Source organism: Saimiri boliviensis, chromosome 12 (genome assembly GCF_048565385.1).
Source record: "Saimiri boliviensis isolate mSaiBol1 chromosome 12, mSaiBol1.pri, whole genome shotgun sequence".
NCBI classification, from domain to species: Eukaryota; Metazoa; Chordata; class Mammalia; order Primates; family Cebidae; genus Saimiri; species Saimiri boliviensis.
The window spans coordinates 50083668-50108276 of record NC_133460.1 but is presented as its reverse complement, the minus strand read 5'-3'; the positions used below and the strand labels follow the sequence as shown (position 1 = coordinate 50108276).

The window sequence follows — 24609 nt, the reverse complement described above, 5'->3', positions numbered from 1 at the left end:
ACCGCATCAGAGATGAAGAAACTAAAAATAAAAAGATCCCATGGTTATCACCTAAAAAGATTATCTCAAAAGTCCCTAGGGGTACAGAAAGAAAAGTAATTAGAATTTTTTAGTGGGATTGAGGGTAAGTGGAAGAAGGAATACTGGGAGATGGTCAAAAGGACAGAACATTCCAGTTAGATGGAAGTAGTAAGATCAAGAGATCATGGTGACACAGTAAACAAAAATGTGCTGTATACTTAAAGATCGCTAAGAAAGTAGATTTTAAGTGTTCTCACCATTTAAAAAGGTACATGAGGTAATGTTAGTTTGATTGAACCATTCCACAACTTACGCGTATTTTAAAACAACACGTTGTACACCATAAACATATACAATATTTGTTAATTTTTTTTTAATTTTAAAAAGTTTAAGATAACAAAATAGGAAATGTCAGTATAAGAACAATGCATGGTTCTTAACAGTTTACAAATTCCACTCATGCAAAACATGCAATTCAGTCCTCATATTACCTGTGACTAGATAAAGCAGCTATTATGATATCATTTTATTGCAAGGAATAGGCTAAGAGAGCTTAAAAGGGTGTTACCTAAGGTGACACAACAAGAAACTGAGAGTTTATCATCTCCTCCCATGACATAAAGCTGATTTCTGTTGGTGAACTATGGACGATCCACAGTTAAAATCAGTGTTAAAGTAAAAAGTAATAAACTGTGAGCTGATCATCACAGAGAAGAAATAAGGAAGCGGCAACATCCTGGAGAGCTGCTAACCCCTGCCCAGCTCATGCCACTGCCCACTTCTCCTCTATCTCAGGCTCCATCTTTTGTTCCAGAACTACTCTCTTCCCTCAGGAGGGATTCAGAGTTGGAAGATCAGCAAAATTCATCACTAGTCCAGACTTCAGACTCCTCTAGTGCAGTGTACTAAAAATAACTTGATTGTTCAGCAACACATGGCAAGTGAGCAAATGCTAAAAAATGAATATTCTATCAAAATTATATCTGATCTCTCGAGGGAAGACATTCTTATCTGTGTCTAAAATTCAAGTTGGAAGTTACCAAATAAAAGTGTGCTGTGTATGTGCTAAATTGTACAAAATTGTAGATATCCAACAATTTGTTATTATAAAAATTATATTCTGTATGATTCAAACTGGATTCAGATATAGAAAGAGAGAAACAAACAGTGGTATCCTTCAGTAGTAAGATTTTAATTTTGTTCTTATTTACCCATATTGTCCAACTTTTCCACAGTGAATATGTACTGCTTTTGTTTTATATTATATATATATATGTTTAAAAACAAAACAACTTGGCCAGATGTAGTAGCTCACGCCTGTAATCTTAGCACTTTGGGAGGCTGAGGTGGACAGATCACCTGAGGTTAGGAATTCAAAACCAGCCTGGCCGACATGGCAAAACCCCATCTCTACTAAAAATACAAAAATTAGCCAGGCATTGTAGTGGGTACCTCTAATCCCAGCTACTCTGGAGGCTGAGGCAGGGAGTATTGCTTGAACCCAGGAGGCAGAGGTTGCAGTGAGCTGAGATCATACTACTGCCTGGCTGACAGAGTAAGACTGTCTCGAAACAAAACAAAACAAAAACCTCAAATGGCTTGGAGTTCAGCCCACAGGGATTTAGATGGCATATGTCATCAGCATACTATGACTAACAATTTTCTCATGGAAAATTGGCCTCTCAGAGGCCAGCATATTCCTTTCTGACCACTAGAATCAGGTAAGTAATTATCAGAACCTAAGATGGCTGTGTCTCTACTATTAGTTAAGTGAAATGTATGGCACAGTGAGCTGCAGAACTGAAATGAGAAATATGTAGCCACAAAAAAAAATAAAAAATATGGGAGATAATGCATGTTAACTTGCTCAATTTAGCCATTTCACAATGTATACACATTTCAAAACAACAGGTTGTACATGATAAATATAAACAATGTTTATTTGCCAATTAAAATAATTTTAAAATTTGTTTTAAAAAGAAGTAAATACCTAAAGTTAATACTAATCATAGCAGTATAATATAAATTTCAGATCTCTACGCTTAGCCTTGTTTCACAGATGTACCACTTCTGAATGGTAGTACATTTGTAAACAAGGCAGTACAATAAATGGTGGCTGCCAGGGAATGGGGGAGAGAGTAATGGGCAGTCATTATCTGATGTTATTAAAATGGAGTTTCAGTGGGGTGATGAAAAAGTTCTGGTAGTAGTGATGCCTGTATAATAATGTGAATGTACATACTGCCACATGACTAACCGCATACTTAAAAATGGTTAAAGTGGTAAATTTCATGTTACATATATTTTATAATAGAAAGATGGATAAGCAGAGATCAGTTATTTTTAAAAATTAAAAGTTAATAAATAAAAAGAAAGTACATTTCTTGCTACCCCTCCGAGTCCTCTGAAATGGGCCACTTACTCAATGAACTGAATACAGGAATAAGCATAAGCAGAAGGACATGAGCTACATCCATACCCAAACCATTGAGCAGATGCCGCAGAAGGGCCAGCCAGTCTAATTTGTCAGAGTTTATCAGAAGATGTTGCAAGGACTAAGAGCAGCAACTGAGGACAAAGCTTTTAAAGCTGGAATGAAGTACAGATTGACACAGGACAGTCACGTCTCATTTCCATTTTAATTGAAAAACTCTTAAGTAGCCGGAACTTGCTTCTTGGTTGTCAGGTTTTGCAATGTTTACTACGCCATAAATCACTAAGAAGCTATTTGACAAGTAAAGAGACAAAAATGGAATCTGGCTTCTAAATTGACTTTCCTTGAGCAAGAAGAAGAAAAGCAGAAAAAAACACAGGTGAAGAGTCCTTTTAAACACATGTTATCAGGGAAGCAAAGTGGTGAGGAAACTTCAAACAAATGAGAAACAGTGAATAATTATCTGGAATGTTAATGATTTTTTTTTTTTTTTTTTGAGACAGAGTTTTGCTCTGTCACCCAGGCTGGAGTAAAGTGGCACAATCTTGGCTCACTGCAACCTCCGCCTCCCAGGTTCAAGTGATTCTCCTTCCTCAGCCTCCCTTGTAGCTCGGATATTAGGAACCCAGCTGATTTTTTATTGATTGATTGATTGATTGATTGATTGTATTTTTAGTAGAAATGGGGTTTCACCATATTGGTCAGGGTGGTCTAGAATTCCTGACCTCAGGTGATCCACCCGCCTCGGCCTACCAAAGTGCTGGATTACAGGCATGAGCCACTGCGCCTGGCTACTGTTACTGATTTCTTATCCCAACAAAGTTAACTCCAATACCCTACTAAGAGTGGGGAAAGGGTGCAGAGGAGTGTTACAGAACATCCAGCACCAAATCGATGATTTGTGTTTAGGTACAAACAAAACTCACCAAGCACAGACTGCAACTCATAAGAAGGTAACATGTAACCAGGTTTCTAGGTGGGAAAAAAGTGGGTGGTCAGGAAAGGGGCTTAATCCTAAGCAAGGGTGGAAGATTCATAAGCAGATCATTGGACTGCTCATCTTCTGCGCCCTGAGAAGTGGCCTCTTCTTCCCCATGTTGATCTGGCTCTGAGTCACTTCCAGAAAGCTCAAAGCATACGATCCCCACCCTACCGCAGCTCCGATACCAGAAGTTCACCTCCAAGAGGAGAGAGATGCTGTACTACTTGTGCAGATACCCCCAGAGCCTGCTGCAGTGCCTGGCACATAACAAGCACTCAAATGGTCACCACCTAAGTGCTGTTCCAATTTCACCTAATCTTTATTGAAAGGGATGGCACAAAACGGAAAGCAAAAAATTCCTGCTCAGGGAACTCCAGGTGACATAATTATGTTCTAGGGAAGAAACTGGTACCAAAGGTTTAAGCCATGCTGAGATAGCTGTGGATCCTTACAATGACTAACTCTGAGGTGTTTTTACATAAACTATAAATTCAAATTAATCAATGTTAAGGAGTATTAATTACACAAGAGTCCTGTTATAACTTGACCAATCAGAAGACAGTACTGCTTTACATTTAAACAGATTTTAAAAATAAGAACCAAACAAGGGCATGGCATAGTGGCTGGTGCCTATAATCCCAGCACTTTAAGAGGCCAAGGTGGGAGGATCACAAGGTCAAGAGATCAAGGCCATCCTGGCCAATATGGTAAAACCCCAGCTTTACTAAAAATACAAAAATTAGCTGGGTGTGGTGGTGCACACCTATAGTCCCAGATACTCAGGAGGCTGAGGCAGGAGAATCACTTGAACCTGGGAGGCAGAGGTTGCAGTGAGCTGAGACTGTGCCATTGCACTCCAGCACAGCGACAGAGTGAGATTCTGTCTCAAAAAAAAAGAACCACACCAAAAGGCAATAAATTAGTCCTATCTGTCAGCAATGAGTTTGAGGCTAGTGACACAGCACAAAACCTTTACAGAGGAGACAGCATACTTACTCTCTGGCTGGAAGACAAACTCATATCCCCAGACTACCAGCAGGGTCCACACGACACTCCATGCGATTAGCTGCCAGGGCTCATACTTGGTGCAATGCCCATTTACAAAATTCTTGGCTTTTGTGGAGTATACTTCCAAAATCTCTAAGTAGGGTTCAAAGGCCTTCTAGAAATACAAGAGAAAAATAGAAACATTACATTTTGAGAGAGAAAAGAAGTTTGTTCTTAGTTTGTACTTCAACTCTCATTTTTCAAGGGCAAGGTCATTCCTGATCTTGGCCTTCTTCAGCAATAATCTTATCATCATCTACAGCCCTCAAGACTTCTGTACCAGTCACTCCAGCGGCACTCCACTCCCAGTTAAGAGCTAGTGGACTTTGAGAATATTTTTGATCTTGTGCCTATTTTGTACAATAAGAGGGTTAAGCTAGATCGTCACTTTAGCCCTAAAGTTTCTGTGTGACTGTCAGTATCACTGTCCCACTCTCTTAACTCAAACTAATACCCCAGTATGAATGTCATTTCTCTTCCCTATTTGAATCTTTCCTATTCTCTACCCCATTAGTCAGCAAACTGGTTCTGGAATGAGCCTGATACTAAATTATTTTATACTTTAACTGTTGTGAACCAAAGGTTCTCCTTTACAACTACTCATCTCTGCTGCTGGAGTGCAAAAATAGTCACATTTAGTGCATAAACAAATGAACATGGCTGTGTTCCAACACAATGTAATTATGGACACAAAAATTTGAATTTCATGTAATTTTCATGTTCACAAAATATTCTTTTAACAATTTTTAAAATGGAAAAATCATTCTTAGCACATGGACCATATAAAACCAGGCATATAGCCAGATCTGGCCCATAGGCCGTAATTTACTAATGCCTGCTCTAAGGCCTTAATTCACTATAAATCTCTTAATCAACAACCATATCTTATCAGCATGTACATTCCTCACAACATCTGGTACAAGAAAGAAAAAAAATCCAGTTCTCTGTAAACTTATCAGAGTATCTCATTTAGGAGAACTTCTCTCTCCTTTTAAATTCTCCTCCAGCACTCATCCCTGACAAGTCCTATGCAGAGCTTATCACAACCTGCCTTGCAGCCTACTCATCTGTTTCTTATCTCCCTGACTATATGGTTAGGTCCCTGAAGAAAGACCAGTTCTATTAATATCTACAATCCCCTACAGTGCCCTGTACAAACTAAGGTCATTTTATAGTTCGTTATTCATTCACTTAATCAGTATTGATTAAGCATTTCCAGGGCTGAAGGCAGTAAGCTAGGTGTTCAGGTACATATCATAGCTCCAAGTCTATAGTGAGTTTACAGTCTAATCCAAGAGGTAGACATGTGTCTATACACACACAAAGGCACACACATATAAAAACAAATCACGAAAACTCCTCAGGAGAATAGCCACAAAAGGCATATGAGTGCCAAGACGGAGCACTGGGGAGGGCCCATCTAACTAAGAAGGGATAAAGATAATGACAGAGGGTAAAATTTAAGCCAGTTAAAAGGGTAAAAGAAAATTCTCTAGGTAGAAAAGTTAAAAGGAAAAAGATCACACCTGGAAGAGAGGATTGTAGCTGCAAGCGCATAGAGTCTGCGTATGGCAAAAGTTCTATGTGGTAAAGTGTAAGCTACACGATGGCAGGGACCATCTCTGTGTCATCCTGTGCTAAATCCCCAACATGTGGCAGAGTGCCCAGCACACAGTTTATACTGAATACAAACTTGGACAGTGGCTGACAGTGCCCAAGTAAGTGACTGAACACTGAAATCAGAGCCCTGAGGCTGGGAGAAGTATACCAGGTCCATACACGGTTTGGATGCCTATCCTCCAAATCTCATGTTGAAGTATGAGTCCCAATACTAGAGATGAGGTCTGGAGGGAGGTGACTGGATCATGGGGGGCATCTTCCACGAATGGTTTGGCACCATCTCCTTGGTGATAAATGAGTTCTTCCTCAGTTAGTTCATGTAGATCTGGTTGTTTAAAAGTCTGGAACCTCTCCCCTCTTTCTTGCTCTCACTCTTGCCATGTGACATGCCTGCTCTAAGCTTCACCTTCCACCATGATTGCAAGCTTCCTGAGGCCTCACCACTAGCAGATATTGAAGCCATGTCTGTACAAATATGCAGAACCATGAGCTAATTAAACTTCTTTTCTTTATAAATTACCCAGTTTCAGGTATTTCTTAACAGAAATGCAAGAATGGGCTAATGTAGTCCATATTTTAAAAAGACTTAGAAAAACTGATAGGAACTTTTGTAAAGCAAAGTGTTGGTATCTATTAACATTTTAAACGTATATTCATTTTGACCTAGCAATCCCACTTTTTGACATCTACATATTTGCACATGCATACAAGTAAACATGTTCAAGGATATTCATTTCGGTATTCTCTGTAACAAAAGGAAAAAAATAATCCAAATGTCTATCCAGAGAAGAATGGTTAAATAAACTATAATACACATATTTTATGTACCCATACTAGGAAACATTAAAAAGACAGATCTACATGAACTACATGAAAATATTTCCAGAACACAGTATCAAGTAGAAATAAGTAAATTACAAACAAGAGCAATAAAACAAAACAAAAGGCATGGATTTTTAAGTATATGAGTCATTTTACCGGGTGTGAGTATAGAGATTATTCAAATTTTTCAAGTTCAAGTTCGAGAGACGGGTTAACTATGATGTTAATAGTTAATATCATTATTAACTATGGTTAAGACTAGAAGAGGAAGGGAAGGTAAAGAAGGTAGAAGATGTTTTGAGCAAAAGATAATGATACTGACTAACATTCCTATTGGACATCCACGTACAATGTTCTAGTAGAAACACGAAAGCTTAGAAAAAGGACAAATACTCAACAAATGTTTGTTGAAAACATTTATACCTGCAGTGGACTGAAAGTTTATGCCCTTCCCCAAAATTCGTATGTTAAAACCTAACCCCCAAGCTGATGGTAGGAGGAAGAGGGAGTCTTGGAAGAGGGAGTCATTAGATCACGAAGGCAGAAGCCTCGTGAATAAGATTAGTGACTTTATAAAAGAGATCTCCAGAGAGCTATTTGGCCCTTCTATCATGTGAAGACACAGTGAGAAGACATTTTCTATGAACCACTTTTATGAAGGCCACCTTCCAGGAAGCAGGCCTCATCAGGTACCATATTTGCTGTTGCCTTGATCTTGGGCTTCTTGGCCTCCAAAACTGAGAGAAATGGTTTTCTGTTGTTTATATGCCACCACGTTTATGGCGTTTTGTTACAGCAGCCTGAATGGACTCAGACAATACTCTTAGTAATCAGACTGTGGTATAAGGTAATTAACATTAGGCAACTATTAAGCTCCCTGGAGGGCTATCCATGGAGACAGTTTATCTGCAATTCCCCAAATAGTTCTTGGTGGTTATTCCCCAGAGCCCACGGTTACATCAACAACCTCTATCCAAAACAATGGCAATACCAGCCAAATCCTGGGAAAGATCAGAGGAGTCTATCATCAAAGGTATATCATGATGTCTATCATTACATAGACTTGTCTAGTATGAAAGCTGTGGTCAAACCAGATGGTTAAATACTGTGCATGAATGAGATGATGAAAGAACAATCATTCAGATTAGCTTTTCTTCTGGTGATACTAATTCCTAATTCACCCAGAAAATAGAGGTTACCACTGTCAAAAAAAGACTACAAATATTATCAACGATTCACAGCACTGAACAAAAAAGTGATATAACTAGTTTTAGGGAGACAGCAAAGAACCAGCAAATGCAAACTATTATTAAAAGCCTTAAAATTAAGATACAAAGACATTCCTCACTAACATTTAAAAATAGAAAGACATTCCTCATTAACATTTTAAAAATTATATTCAGCAAGAATATATATTTTTTGTATTTACTTGGATTCTTAAGAAGATAATGGCAATCCTTAAATTCAAAGGGAATTCTTTAAAAGGAGATGTATCTAAATTCTTTAACACCAAAGACAGAGTGACACTGCAATTGGATGGATCCTGATAAGCTTTTGAGGAGGCAACTAGTTGATCACAGAAATTACACCTACTGGCATCATTCTAAGGTCCTTCTAGGTTACTAGAACAACCTAGGCTCAGTCCCCAATGAAAATGCAACTCACAACACCAACAGCTCACTGCATTATTGGGCGCTATGGGGTAACGTATCCTATCTCCTTGGAATAAAAGATGATGCAGTCCCTTAGGGCCTTGAAAACAGCACAAACCCCAGGCTGTGTCCTGATGCAATACTGCAGCCCCTGGGAAGCACAGAATCTAAGAGCTGAAGGGAATCTGGGAGATCAAGTCTAACATTTTCACTTTACAAGCAGAGACCCCAAATTGAAATGGCATGCCTACGCTCTTACAGACATGCTTGTGATTAAGTGGAGTCTAGGAACACATGGCTCTTGACTCAGTATTCAGTACTTTTTCAATTCTTGATTTTCAATATTCACGGGCAGAGGATTAACACATTACAATCCAGCAGCATCCCAAGAGTTTCCTTTTTACAATTTATGTTCTTGGCAGGATCCACCTTGAATATTTGGTACCATGTACAACATACTAAAATTATATAGTTAGGTCATGACTATAGATAAACCTCTAGATCAAGCTTGTCTGACATGCAGTCCAGGACAGCTAAGAATGCAGAACAAATTTGTAAACTTTCTTAAAACATTCTGAAATGTTTTTGCAATTATTATTATTTTTTTAAGCTATCATTAGTGTTAGTGTATTTCCTGTGTGGCCAAAGACAATTATTCTTCTTCCAATGTGGCCCAGGACAGCCAAAAGATTGGACACTCCTGATCTAGAGAGAGGTGGCACAAAAGTTAATGTGATTATAATTACTATTGCCACTATGTCTTTTTACTTATAGCAGTACTTTTTTTGCCTATGTATCTCTGCATATATATAGTTATAATTCTTAGGCTTCTGTTTATTTCAACTTTATCAATGTATTCTGTCTCTAGAAATACAAGAACTATGAATGATCATCCATGAAGACCACTAGCTTACTGTGCAACTCCAGGTTAATTATTTCTCCAACCTTCATGTCTTTATCTAGAAGAAGAAACACAAGAATAATACAGTCATAAAATAAGCTGTATCTGGATATGTGTGTGCCTGGGTGGGGACAGGGGACAGGGGTGCTTATCTCCAACCCTTACTTCACAGAACAGTAGTTTCAGTACAGTTTCTACATGCAAAACATTCCTTCCTTCACTGTTGTAAAATTGGAAAGGTATTCCTCTAGAACAAAAAAAACAAACAAAAAAAATTCTCTGCCCAGTGAATGATAGTAAATTATATAATAAATATTTTTAAAAGCATAATATTAAAGGAAAAAAACAAACTCTGATCAAACTTAGTGTAGGAATATTCATAATATTAACTACTTTAAAGAGCTATTGTCAAATAATGAGTAAACTAGCCTTTCTCTAGTTTATTCCATTTCCAATCCAATCATTACATTTCAGATGATGCCCAAAAGGCCTCAAAATAGTACTCAATAATCCTAATCACTAGACAAAAGGCAGCTCCTAGAATTTATGGGAGCTTGGTAGCCCACTCTCCCAAATGACATCAAATCTGTCAGCTTTCACTTTAAGGGACCAAGATCCTTTCAAGAATGTACCTGACAGCAGAAGGCTACAAATATTGTCAATTTGGGGTATAATACTTGTCAGACCACTGAGTTTCAAACTTCTAATATGTCTATTAGATTCTATGTGTATGAGATTGTGTTATAAAATACATTCCCACAGAAGTGTATTTTACAACACAATCTAATACATGTAGAAACAGAAAGACCCAACACCAAAGTTTCCGAAATACTTAACACCTTATTAATTGTAATGTACTCACATTTCTATTTCTTCCATCTTATTTTAAAGCTTCACCTACTGTTGATTTTGTGTCCTTCTAAATGGATCATAATCTGCAGTTTTAAAACCAATGCCTCAGAGCAATTTTACTTCTGGCTTCCTTAAATTTAGAATGTGGCTGTGTAATACAGTGAGGGAGATAACACTAATGTTATTTTCCACTCTACACAATCTCAGTGCTTTGTATACTTATGATTTATTCTCTTAACATTTTTGTGAGGTTAGGAATATGATCTAAAGTAATATGCCCAGGATATCTGAATATGAGTTACTTTCTTACTGACAGTAGACCACAGCTATCCCCAATGATACTAAACTCTTTTAACCTCCAAATCACTTCAAGAGAGCAAAAGATTTCATAAGCAAAATTCCAATAGTAGCACTATCCATCCCCTGCTACCACAAAAAAACCTTCTTCAAGAACTAGTACTGCTCATGACCAAATACCAATTAGGCAGTGATATTTTCCCTTATTAAATTACTTCAGCACCAATTTATACCTAAAGAAACACTTACAAATAAATATTACTAAAAGAGGAAAGCCATCTGGACGATGCATCCTTCCTTGGAGCTAATACAATACTTTCTCCATTATTCAACAGGGCTAACTACCTGCTATGATTTGAATGTCCGCCCTAAAACTTACGTTGAAATGTAATTGCCATTGTAACAGTGTTGAGAGGTGGGACCTTTAAGAGGTGATGTAGATCAGGAGGGTTCTGCCCTCATGACTGGATTAATGCCATTATCTTGGAAGTAGTCTCCTGATAAAGGATCAAGTCTTGGCCCATCTCTAGCTCGTGTGCTCACTTGCCCTTCTGCCATGTTATTACGTAGCAAGAAGGCACTCACCAGGTATCAGTGCCATGCTCCTGGATTTCCCAGCCTCTAGAACCACAAGCCAAATAAATTTCTACTGTCTGTAATTACCCAGTCTGTGGTATTCTGCTATCACAGCAGAAAATGGACTAAGGCACCATGTATATTTGTTTTATTCAAAAGCAATGGCATCTCCATTCAGGGAGTCTCTCCGAGCTATCTAAATGCCAACCTATAAAGAGCTCTGCTCTGTAATGTACTCTCTGCTACAAATATGCCTACTGCTATTTAACGGTTTCAGTCATTCAACAATTATTTTTGGAGTACCTACTGTATGAAGGCACTATTTTACAGGGATCAGAGTTCACCCACACGTTTCACTAAAAACTTTTCTCTTCCCTCTAAAACTTAAAGATTTGGTGACCCTCTGATTACAGAGGAAATAAAACTAATTTAGAATAAGAAGCCATGACAACATGCACAGGAGAGAGTGAAGCACTTGAAAAGTATTAATTTTTAATTTGGCCAAGCACAGTGGCTCACACCTATAATCCCAGCACTCTGGGAGGCCAAGGCAGGTGGATCACCTGAGGTCTGAAGTTCGAGCAAAACCCCGTCTCTACTAAAAATACAAAAAGTATTAAATTACTTTAGCACCAATTTATCACACCTGTAATCTGAGCACTCTGGTAGGCCAAGGTGGTGGATCACCTGACCAGCCTGGGAAACATGGCAAAACCCCGTCTCCTAATAAAAATACAACAATTAGCCAGGCATGGTGGTGTATGCCTGTACTTCCAGCTACTCAGGAGGCTGAGGCATGAGAATCACTTGAACCTTGAAGGCAGAGGTTGCAGGGAGCCAAGCTCACACCACTGCACTTCGGCCTGGGCAACAGAGCAAGACTCTGTCTCAAAAAAAAAGAAAAAAAGCATTAAATTTTAACTAAATTAAAATTTTTAAAATAAACTTATTTTATAAAAATTTTATTTTTTAAATTTATTAAGATTTAATTTAATTAATGAGAATACATGGTAATATTTATACAACTTAAAACTCTAAATGGCTTTCATGTTACTTTATTTAATAACCTCCTGAGGCTATTAGATTAAGAATGTATAGGCGATTTATACGTTATAAAGTACTTGTAATCCCAGCATTTTGGGAGGCTAAGGCAGGAGGTTCCCTCAAGGTCAGGAGTTCAAGACCAGCCTGAGCAATGTAACAAGATCCCATCCCTACAAAAAATTAAAAAAAAAAAAAAAACAGATATGGTGTCACACTCCTGTAGTCCCAGCTACTCAGTGGGCTGAGGCAGGAGGATCACCTGAGCCCAGGTGTTTGAGGCTGTACCGAGCTATGAACATGCCACTGCACTCCAATCCAACTTAGGCAGCAGAGCAAGACTCTGTCTCAACAGAAAAGAAAAGAAAACAAAAGAGAATGTGCAGTGTAACTTTATAGATGGAGAAAACTGAAGTCAAGAAATGTTAAGTGACTTGTTTAATCAAACTGATAGAAAGTGACAAAGTCAGGACTTCACACTCAGGGTTGAATTCCACAAGATATCTGGAACCATCTCTCAGGGCTTCCAAACATTATAAATATCTACACATTAATTGGAAAATATGACCTAAAAGAAGAAAACCAAAGAGCTATAAGTAAAGCCAAACAGGGAACCAACAAGATATTCCAATGTATTCTCTTTACTGTTCTGCTCGCATTAAAGAAAAATAGGCTGAAGATCAAAGAAAAACATTCCTGCTGACAGGCTGACCCACTCTACAAATAATTTCTGAACTGCCACAGACACACAGATTTCCTGCCAAGGAAAATGTAGCAATTTTGCTCCGTGGATTATTACACAGTGCTAAGTAAGTGAAGGCTGTATGGTCAACACTGAAGTGCACACAAACCAGTTTTCTCAGGCTTCCATAACAACTTGTACCTCTCAAACTGCCTCCTTTTCTGAATGTGGCTTGCTGGGCCACAACAGAGACCCAGGGCCCTGCGTCTAAGTCCAAAACAGCACGCCCTAATGATTTTACCGATCTCTGCAGGTTCATTATAAAGTCAGAGTTCTAGGAAAGCTACTTCCCTACAGGAAGTTTACCTTCACTCTCCTGTACAATGTTTTCTTTGCATTTCTAACGTGCCAGGTATCCACCATGCCTCAACCCAGGGTATTTCTCAAGAGCCAGTCAGGCCCAAACTGCACTAGCCAATTGTATTGTGAGCTAATTTATCCTAGAAGGAAAGGATTCAACTCTAGTTAGGGAGAATAACCAAAAAATTTTAACATACGAACTCTCTATGGTACTGGGTGCAGATAAGAATACAAATTAGGAGGAGGATATAAGTCTTACATCTTACACTGCCTAAAACAGCATCTTCAACATTTATTCAAATAAAGTAAAATAATTATGATACTGCCTATACTTTTGAGTTTTGTTTTGCAAGATCCTAGGACATTTCTGCCTCCCCTCTCCCACATCTCACCTATTTAAGCTTAGCAAGACACAGTGGCAGTGTGTTGAATCTGCAGAGGAGAATGGCTTGTTATCTGGAACTGGACTCTGCACACCGTGACACTCTGCCAACAAGTTCCTAAGGTTCACCACATCATAGGCCAGGCGTCCCCAAACTTTTTACACAGGGGGCCAGTTCACTGTCCCTCAGACCGTTGGAGGGCCATCACATACTGTGCTCCTCTCACTGACCACCAATGAAAGAGATGTCCCTTCCTGAAGTGCGAAGGGGGGGCCAGATAAATGGCCTCAGGGGGCCGCATGCGGCCCGCGGGCCGTAGTTTGGGGACGCCTGTCATAGGCCATCAGAGCTGAATCTGTCCTTCACAGATGAAGACACTGAGGCCCATAGGTCACAGAGCTTAGAAATAGCAGAGCCAGGACTCAAATCTTCTGGTTCAAAATGCATTGTTTTTTCCACTGCCTAGTTTTCCACAACCAAACTATCAGCAGCACAAACCAGAAGACCAACAGTTCTCATAGTCCTGACAGCTAGTTTACTCCAAAAGCCAAAGGAAACACCCTCAGCTTCACTATGCTCCCAGTGAAGGCATACAGAATTGTCAGATAATCTTAGTGTCCTACAAGGGCTGAGCATTTTGGGGAAGTGAACTGCATGGCCTTCTCGAACTGCAAACTTCATTCTTCTCTGAGCTAAAGACTTACATTCATACTATTTATCTGCTTACAAAAGAAAGACTGAAATAAATTAGTGTGAAAGGTATTTCGGAAGCATTGTCTTCAAAATCACAAAATGTTACTGGTTTGAAGGAACCTTAGAGACCACCTATAGTCCGATCCCTTTCAGTGATGAAACAACTGAGGCCGCAGATTACCACAAAAATGTGCCTTCCTGGTTTCAAACTAGAGGCATAGTCCCCCATGAGAACGTAATTTCTTGTTCAAGATTCTTTCCGTTAAACCAGTGAGGTACATCAATATCATCCAAGAATGTAGGGTCCAGCCCTAAAGGATCCTGTGAGCCCTTCCCTGCTGATGTGGAGATGAGCAACTGTGAAAATAAAGACACAAGACACAAAGACAGAGAAAAGAGAGTTTGGGTCCAGGGGTCCACTGCCAACCAAAGCATGGAGTCCAGCAGTGGTCCTGAGTGCCTGGACACTCTGACTTTTATTGAATATAAAGCAGGGGAAGGGTAGGTAGGATGAGGTAATGGTGGTCAGTGACAGGGTCAGGTAAATCACATGTCTTGGAGACGGGGGCTCAGGATTTTCAAGAAGCTGAGACGAGGAGAAAACTTAAGACATCAGCACTTTCTTCATACTTGTCAAAAAATAACAAAGCCACTAAGATTTATGTTACTATTACTAATTCTCATCTTTTGAGAAAGAGAGGAACCAGGTACAGAAGCAAACATGAGAGTAGACTTGGAACATGACCGCTGAAGCACAGCATCACACAGAGACAGTTAAGCCCCCGGATGTCTGGGGGCCTCCCTGACAGCCGCCAGGCCTACCACAAGAGCTTGGAAGAGCAGAATTTTTTCCTAACTTCCCCAAGGAAAGAGACGTCTCAGCCATCTTGGACGTCTCCTTCCCTAGCTGGCTAAACAGCAGGCGCTTTCACAGCGCTGGTGCTGCCACACAGCTGAGGCGTCCTCCAGCACGTACCCTTATGCGGGCAGGACAGAGGACTTAGAGCATCTTGCCTTTGGGTCACATCTTTTTCCAATGCCACTTCAGTCCCATACTTCTTAACCTGAAACTTGTTAGTAAGATTAAAGATTATATGACTATATATATGTATATATTTATGATTACATGTGAATAGCTATGTGATTATTTATGATTATATATAGGAATAACTAGGTAACTATATCTTTAATTCTTTTCTAATTCTATATTTACATGAGAGTAGACTGAGGCCTCAGATCCTTGCCTCAGCTCCTGCAGGTTCCCCCCTACCACCACAAGAAGCATGATTCCTGGATGAATCATCTTCTTGGGTCAGAATATCCCACTCAGAGTGTCACTGAGTACAGAATGAAACCCAGGAATGTGCATTTTGTAAACCTCCCTCGGGTGATTCTGATAGTCAACCCTACTTAAGAATCCCTTCTCTTCCTCAACCTTTTCTTTTATTAAAAAATGACCCACTGCCGGGCGCGGTGGCTCAAGCCTGTAATCCCAGCACTTTGAGAGGCCGAGACGGGTGGATCACGAGGTCAAGAGATCAAGACCATCCTGGTCAACATGGTGAAACCCCGTCTCTACGAAAAATACAAAACATTAGCTGGGCATGGTGGTACGTGCCTGTAATCCCAGCTACTCAGGAGGCTGAGGCAGGAGAATTGCCTGAACCCAGGAGACGGAGGTTGCAGTGAGCCAAGATCGCACCATTGCACTCCAGCGTGGGTAACAAGAGTAAAACTCTGTCTCAAAAAAAAAAAAAAAATGACCCAAGAGTTGACTTACACTACTGACACCCCATCACCAAGCTGGCATTCAAGTAGTAGGGAAAAGATCCACCAAGCTTCCCTGGTTAACAGTGAGGGCCCAGTCACGTCACTCTACTAGATATCAATTCGTTGTTCCTGGCTTATATTTATTCTTTGGCCAGATATTAACAAAAATCAAAATCTTCTACCCCACAATCCTGCAAAGAAGAAAGAATTTGTTATGTGTTTTCCTGAACTACTCAACACTTAATATTTTTTCTAGAAGGACCATAAATCTGAGATTTAAAGTAGGAATGGGCTGTTGAGAAAAAGAAAAATCTGTTCTACCCAGTTCACCCACTGCCATAAGAGTTTTAAGATCAAGTGTTACCCTAAGGACTGAGCCTCAGATTAGGGAGTGAAGTTAAAAAATACAGAAGAGACTCAGAGTTAGTATATTGATTCTTACCAACTTCTGCCCTAAAGAAAAAAAAAAAAAGAAAAAGAAAAAGAAAGCAATGCTAACTTAATCTAATTTTCTTTCATATTACAGTCTACAGAACTTCAAAGTGCAAAGTAAACAGGTAAGAAAACACTACTGTCTTCAGAGCCTCAAAAGGAAGTAAAGTTTATCATTAAAAACAGATCACAACCCCAAAGGGAAAATTCCCTTGGGTTGTTAAAGAAGTAAGAATTGAGCAACAAAACCAAACAGCCATTCCAAGCAACAGTAGCGACTGTGAGAAACATCTGAGGAAACTGAATCATCATTTCTTAGGAGACAAAAAGCCAACCACATACTTCCCCCAAAATTCCACTACGTTGAGTCAAGAGATCCAGCATCTGAGGAGTTCGTCTCAAAGAACTTAAGAGTCTATACTTTCCCTTCTAGCCATGCCTTATCAGGTATGTATGCACAGTACTATCCCCCAAGCACTAAATTGCTCCACACTTAGCACAGAAGTATTCAGGCAAAGCATCTTTCCGCCCCTGAAATAACAAAACCATCTTGGCCACAGAAAAGACACAAATATGAAATGTTCTCAAGTCATCAGAAATGCACTCATGGAAAACCAAAGCTTCTAAGCTCCTAAATGCTGAGCCCGAAACACTGCTAAATGGTCACTTTTATTAATTCACTTGTGGTCAGGACAAGGCATCAAGTGAAGGCACATGCTAGATCCACCTAGTATAATTCTCAGCACCTCTCTTCTGAAATGCATTTTTTAAAGAACCAGGGGGAGCTTATACTAGTAGAGAGACTAAAATACATAAAACTAAATTTAATAAGCAGAGGAACACACAGTAAGGGACACAGAGGTAAGAGCAATTACAGATTTTGTCCTCCCAGCCTAAGGCAAGCAGGTAAGATATGAGGGGGAAAATATACAAATTTGCACATGGAATGTGGCTAAGTCAGAAAGAAGTCCTAACTTCTCTGAGCGAAGGGCAGAGGTTAGCTGACTTCTCCCGTCCCATACGTATCTTACTAAGAGAATTTTCTATCCTTGTCACAAAGTTAAGACACTTATGACCTTTCATAACCATTTATAGAAATTCCTTCCCTACAACAGTCACACTGCTCTAAGAGTTGAGAAATATTAAATATTTGCTGAGAAGTGTAACCAACTAAAGCTATTTCTCTGGAGATTCCCAACACGTAAACCTGCTCAAAAGAATAAGCAGGGACCTATCCCTGGGTCTCTGACCTTCAACCTATATAAACACCCTATGGAAAATGCACCTTTGAAAATACCAAGGACCTACTTTTAAAAGCTGAAGTAAGAAGCTGAGTAAATTTAATTTACAATTAATATTTGGAAGACTTTCAGACTTTTTGATAATCTATTGAAAGTGAGGGGGAGCCAGGCGCGGTGGCTCAAGCCTGTAATCCCAGCACTTTGGGAGGCCGAGGTGGGTGGATCACGAGGTCAAGAGATCGAGACCATCCTGGTCAACATGGTGAAACCCCGTCTCTACTAAAAATACAAAAAATTAGCTGGGCATGGTGGCGCGTGCCTGTAATCCCAGCTACTCAGGAGGCTGAGGCAGGAGAATTGCCTGAACCCAGGAGGCGAAGGTTGCGGTGAGCCGAGATCGCGCCATTGCACTCCAGCCTGGGTAACAAGAGCGAAACTCTGTCTCAAAAAAAAAAAAAAAAAAAAAGAAAGAAAGTGAGGGGGAAAGTGTGCTTCTGTGATGTTCTATGTATACATTGGTTTACATCCATGGTTCCTGGTTCATGACCCCCAGAGCCCTTGTTACAGTCTTTTGTTAAAATGCTGGGGCACTATGGGCCTCAGGAAACAGAATCTCTCTCGACCTTCTCCTTTCCTTTTACCAGCCTTAAGGCAAGACTCTAGTCCAATCGTGGGTCAAAAAATGTTCATTCCTAAGAGGGTCGTGCCCCATATTCTGGAGAAAAGACTGCACAGAAAGGCCCAGGAGAACCTAAACAGACAGGCCTTGCTGGGTTTCTGGTCAGCCTGTTAGCATGAGGTCATGCCCCCTGTGTCCAGTCACATTTCTACATGGTTGTCAATCCTGTCTATGTAATGAAGCCTCCATAAAAACCCAAAATGACAGGGTTCAGAGCACTTCCAGACAGCTGAACACATGGCAGTTCCCGGAAGGTGGCACATGCAGGGAGGGCATGGAAGCTCTGAACCCCTTCCTCTATGCCTCACCCCATGAATCTCTTCAACTGTAACCTTTGCAATATCCCTTAAAATAAACCTGTCAACTTAAGTTAAATGTTTCCCTATGTGAACTGTTACAGCAAATTAATCAAACCCAAAGAAGAGGTGGTGGGAACCTCACCCTGCAGACAGTCAGTCAGACATTTCAAAGGACCAGACTTGAGACAGGTTGGGGGTGAGGGAGTCTTGGGGACCGAGCCCTCAACCCATGGGATCTGATGCTACCTCCAGTGATGTCTGCTGCTTAGTGTGGGGGGAAATAACCCACACGCTTGGTCACAGAAGTCTTCTGTGTTGAATGTTGTGGTATGAGAGTAGAGAAAAAACACCTTTTGAGAGAGTTCTTCCCTATGGCTTCCAAGGAAAAATTATGCATTATCTGGGACACCCCTCCGGGTTACCAGATTCTGATTACGAGAAGGCTGTTTACAACTATGAAAGCTGTAGATAACTGACAGCAATGCAAACTTATCTCCATCTCTAAATACGCAAATTCTGCCTTATCAGGTGAGGGTTCAGCTGACTTTCCTCTCTGTACGAGAGATGGTAATTTTGCCTCCATCTGCACATTCATTTCATATTCCTGATCTATAAATGAGCAGCTCTTTGGACTTCTCCTTTGAACTAGTTATAACATCTGCCTGGTTTCCTCTTTTGGAGTAAAATAAAATCTTCAACGTACATTCATTTTATATCTGTATGAGAGTCAGGATTTTACTTTTTGAAAATTACCTTTTAACAAAAGCTAGAGATCTTCACTGTTCCCCAGACTCCTCCAACCCCCAGAAAATGCTTGTGAACATAAAATCTTATGTAATTAGGAAGAATTCAAGACATCCTAAAGGCAGTCCATGTTCCCTAGTTAATAACTTCTGTTCTACAGTAAATCACAGAAATAGCCTCGATATGACAAAAGGTCCTATATAAGTAAAGTAAGCCCAAGTAGGTAAGAACAAGAGACACTGTGAGACATATCCATTACTTAAAATTCTGTAGGAAAAGCCCCGTACCTGCGATAAAAACGAGTGCAGTTCTGATCCATGCTACCTCATGGATAAACCTCAAAAACATTAAGTGAAAAAAGTCAATCAGGAAAGACCATATAGTTACTGTATGATTCTATTTACATAAAGTGTCCTGACTAAGTAGATCTATAGAAAGTAGACTGGTAGCTACCGAGGACCGGAGGGAAGGAAATAAAGAAGTGACTGCTGAGTACTGGGTTTCTTTGGAAAACATCCTAAAATTGATCGTGGGGACGGCTGCACAACTGTGAGAGCAGCACACTTAAGGAAGCATCATGACCTCGCAATTCCATCTGTGTTCACCAAATGTCCCCTCAGCTAAGAACAACCACCTAACATTCTTTGGATTCACAGGCTTTCTTTTAATAAAAAATAAAATTTAAAAGGCCTTCTGAAAAAAGTTTCTAAATGGGCCAAGGACAGCAGAAATTGCAATACCAGAAATAAGAGAGTAAAGCTCTGGACTCCAAATGAAAGCAACCATAACTACCTAAGAATAACTTGTCCAAAGGTATGTTTTTAAGAATTTATAATCAGGATTATTAACTACCAAAACGATGTAACTTTTAAAGAATATATATATATATTTTTTTTCAGCAATTCCTAAGCACACACTATAGCAACTACCCAGATATCTGAAAAGGACAGTGACCTTGGTGTACTCCCTTGAACTGACACCGCACCACTGCTCTTGTGGACTCTTTCAGTCATGTTAATGTGTTCTACAGAGAGGCCGCTGTGGTGTCCTACAAAGTCTGGACTGGTCATCAAAACCTTGGGCTCCAATTTTAGCTCTCACTTAGAAGCTGTCTGATGTGTGGCACAACACGAAACCTCTATGCAGCTGGATTTTGCTCATCTGCAAAAACAGATGCCATTGGGATAATTCAACAAAAAGTTCAGAAGCAAAAAAAAGATACCACCATCCACTCACAGGGTTGTTGTGAATATTAAATGAGATAAGGTAATAAGGAAATGACTTCAGATAATAAACAATCATTAAATATTCAGTGAACCTGAATTATCTGATAAACCTTTTCCTTTTCTCGTCAATAAGCAATAAGGAAAAGCAACTGTCACAGTCACAAAGGAGCTGGGAGAGGCTTTTAAGTAGTTTGATTCCCATACCTACATTGTATTTTCTTACAGATGGTGGTAATAAAACACCTTAATAACAAGCTGTTCCTCATTTTTATAAGAAAGATGTTAAGTCAACTCAACCCTCAACAATCTACTAAATCAATCAGAAGGTTGCGAGTGCCCTCTGGCCTACCTAAAAAACAGGATTAAATCAGTTACTATCTTTACAGATCATAAACCTGTATGTTTTCCCTCAGCCAAACAGACTGTTGACTGCTGTGGTCATGACTCTTGGGAAAGTAGTTGAAAACATTTTCAGAAAGGACTGAGTAACAGACTCCTAGGCCTTCTTCCACTCTGACCCAGTACAGCCGGACAAGGAGCAGACTTACCATGGCATCCTTATATTTGCCTTACATCCCATTTTGGAAGAATATAAAAACAGAATTTTCAATTTGCCTCAATTGTCTCAAAGACTCAGTGCCATTAAGAATGGAACTCAACACAGAATTATTGATTACTTTTTAGACCCATCTGCTGAAATGAATTCAAAAGAATGGAATTAAATGCTTCAGCGAAAGCCTTCAAACAACATGGTCCCCTGATACTGAGTATAAAGTGTAACTATACTACAACAGTCACTTAGAATCTAAAGCATTCTAGAAGATTACGATTTTAACCTGAGAATTAACTACTACAAATATTTTAAATTCTGCCCTTAACAGGGCCCTTTTCATACTCATAAGGTTGCTTTGTTCCCATCAAACGTGTATTAATATTTATAGACTAGATAAACAAGAATGCAGTAGGCTTTACTCTCCAGGAAAATTACAGAAAAGGAAGGGCATTTCACATTTTAAAACTGCCTGTACAGGCTAGCCATGGTGGCTGACACCCATAATCCCAGCACTTTGGGAACCTGAGGCTTCTCAATGAGGATGGTTAGATCCCCAGAGTTGAAGGCTGCAGGGAGCCATAATTGCACCACTGTACTCCTGCCTGGGCAACAGAGTGAAACCCTATCACAGAAAAAATAAAAATAAAAAATAAAATAAAAGTGCCTATACAACTTCAGGAAAGAGTTCTCAGGGCTCTCCTCCATGTGTGGTAAGCAGATGACAGAAATTTAACATCTGTTGCCCAAAGCTAAATCCAGAAGTTATATATAAAAACTCTCTGGGAGTGTAAATTAGTACAACCACTTTAGAAATCTGTTTGGCAGTACATATTACCATACAAGAACTCTATTTACATTTTATGTTTACCAAGACATATTCAAGAAGGCAGCACTGTCATTCACAATAGCCAAAAAATTGGAAGCATAAATGCACTACAACTAAAGAATTAGTCACAATAAAGTTATACACTGTTTAACACTACACAGCAATCAGAAAGAAAAACTAGTGCTACCTAAGAACATGACTGAATCTCACAGACACAATGCTGAGCAAAAAGGCAACTCATAAAAGACCATCTACTGTATGTTTCCATTTTACGTAAAGTTCAAAATCAGCAAAACTAACATGTGGTGAGAAGAATGATTACCTTCGGTAGGTATCAACTGGGAAGGGGCATAAGCTGGCTGGAGTGCTGGAAATGTTTAATATCTTGATCTGGGGAGTATATTCATAAATAAATATTAACTGTCCTGCACAATTAAGATCTGTGTCTTTTACTGTATGCAAATTGGGGCTCAAAAAAGAAAGCCCTATGATTTTTTAAACTCAAAAATGACTCATTCGCTGTACGAAATAACAGAACAAATCACTGATACATAAAGCCTGAATAATGGGCTAGGAGGATTGTTCTGTAGTTTCTGCCTATACTGACAGGCAGCTCATTCATTCACCATGCATTTGCAGTTTCCTATTTCATGACAAAAAGCTGATGCTGCTATATTATGTTATGACAACAGGCAAATTATATGAAAAGCTCAACTTACAAAATGTAACCATTTTAAATCTGAATGCACCTAGTAACAAAACGTCAGCATATATACAGCAAAATCTAATAATAATAGAACTAAAAAGGAGAAATAACTGATAAGGCATATGACTTGAAGAGGCAGCCACAAAACAGAAAATCCAAGTGGTTGGTAAACACTTAAAAGGGTACTTAATCACATCACTTATCAGGAAATGCAGATCAAGATTTACAATCAGATTTACCAGCTTACTAGATTGGCAAAAGCAACTTTATAAATATCAGGTTTGCCAGTTGGGTGGAAATAAGAACTCTCATATATTGTTGATAGTGGTATAAATTGTACTGGCCTTTTTAGAAAAGTTTAGCAGTGTCTAGTGAAGTGAGGGATGCATGCCTTTACAATCAGCAATTCCACTTCCAGGCATAAATCTCAGAAAAACTCTTGCACTTGTAATCACTTGTTATATAAGAAAGTTCATAACAGTAATGTTTGAAAAGGCCTCAAAATAGAAACAACCCAAATATGAATTATAAGTCAAATGAATGATTGCAGTTTAGTCACACAATACTATACATACGGCAATGAAAATGAATGAACTTAAACTACATGCAATAACATGGATGAATCTCATGAACACTGAGCAACATGGGAAAATCGCAAAAATAAAAATACATATACATCCATGTAAATCAAGTTTAAAAAAAACAAACTAAACTTAGGATGCATACACAGGTGGTTAACACTATTTTTGAAAAGGCAAGGGAATAATTATTCTGAAAGTCAGGGCAGTGGTTATCCCTTGAGGGGAAGGAAGGAAATATACGTAACAGAGTGAAGTGTATGGAGTTAGAGGTAAATGTTTTATTTCCTAATCTGGTATCATTGTTTTCTTTATTATTGTTCATTAAAATGCAGATATGTGCTTTCTATACTCTTCTGCACATATAATAAATTCCAAACGAATTTTTAATTATAAAAGAAAGGCAAGGCCTTCTTTCTCCCTTTCCTCTTCCTCTTCATGAATGAAACATGAACCTGACAGGTGGAACCCCAGGCAGCTACCCTGGCCAGGAGGGGATGCACTGCTGATAGTGGAATGACAAGACAGAGCAGCCTGGAGCCCCAAAAACCCAGGAATGGCCTTACCAGCTAGGTACTGCCTATTCCTGTTTTCTCTTTATTTTTATGTCCTATTTTTATTTATTTATTTCTAATAAATAAATAAACTTTTTAATGTCCTATTTTATTTTTTTTATTTATCTTATTTATTTATTTTTGAGACACAGTCTCACTCTGTTACCCAAGCTGTAGTGCAATGGCATAACCTCAACTCACTGCAACCTCCACCTCCCTGGTTCAGGTGATTCTCCTGCCTCAGCCTCCCAAGTAGCTGGGATTACAGGTGCCCACCAGCACACCCAGCTAATTTTTGTATTTTTAATAAAGACAGGGTTTCACCATGTTGCCCAGGCAGGTCTTGAGCTCCTGGCATCAAATGATCCGCCCACCTCAGCCTCCCAAAGTGTTGGAATTACAGGCATGAGACACCGTGCTGGCCAGTTTTCCCTTACTTTAAAGAAACACATTTATATCTTTAAAAAAATACCTATTACTTTAGGTTTTTCTGTTATACACACTCAAACCTAATTCCAGCTGATGCATTCAGTGATCTGGACACAAGAAAAATTTTCTAAAAAGTAAAGCTGGCTGGGCGCGGTGGCTCAAGCCTGTAATCCCAGCACTTTGGGAGGCCGAGGCGGGTGGATCACAAG

The 24609-nt window shown here is 39.4% G+C and overlaps 1 protein-coding gene across 2 annotated transcripts in view; it reads right to left on the bottom strand.

Moving 5' to 3' along the window:
• The window catches only part of SGPL1 (sphingosine-1-phosphate lyase 1), a 61620-nt gene that overhangs the window by 29126 nt on the left and 7885 nt on the right, over positions 1–24609 (bottom strand). For both annotated transcript variants that reach the window (XM_039478124.2, XM_074382353.1), the window contains exon 3: positions 4434–4599. In XM_039478124.2, the coding sequence (XP_039334058.1) occupies positions 4434–4599 (166 nt within the window). The remainder of the gene's footprint in view (positions 1–4433; positions 4600–24609) is intronic.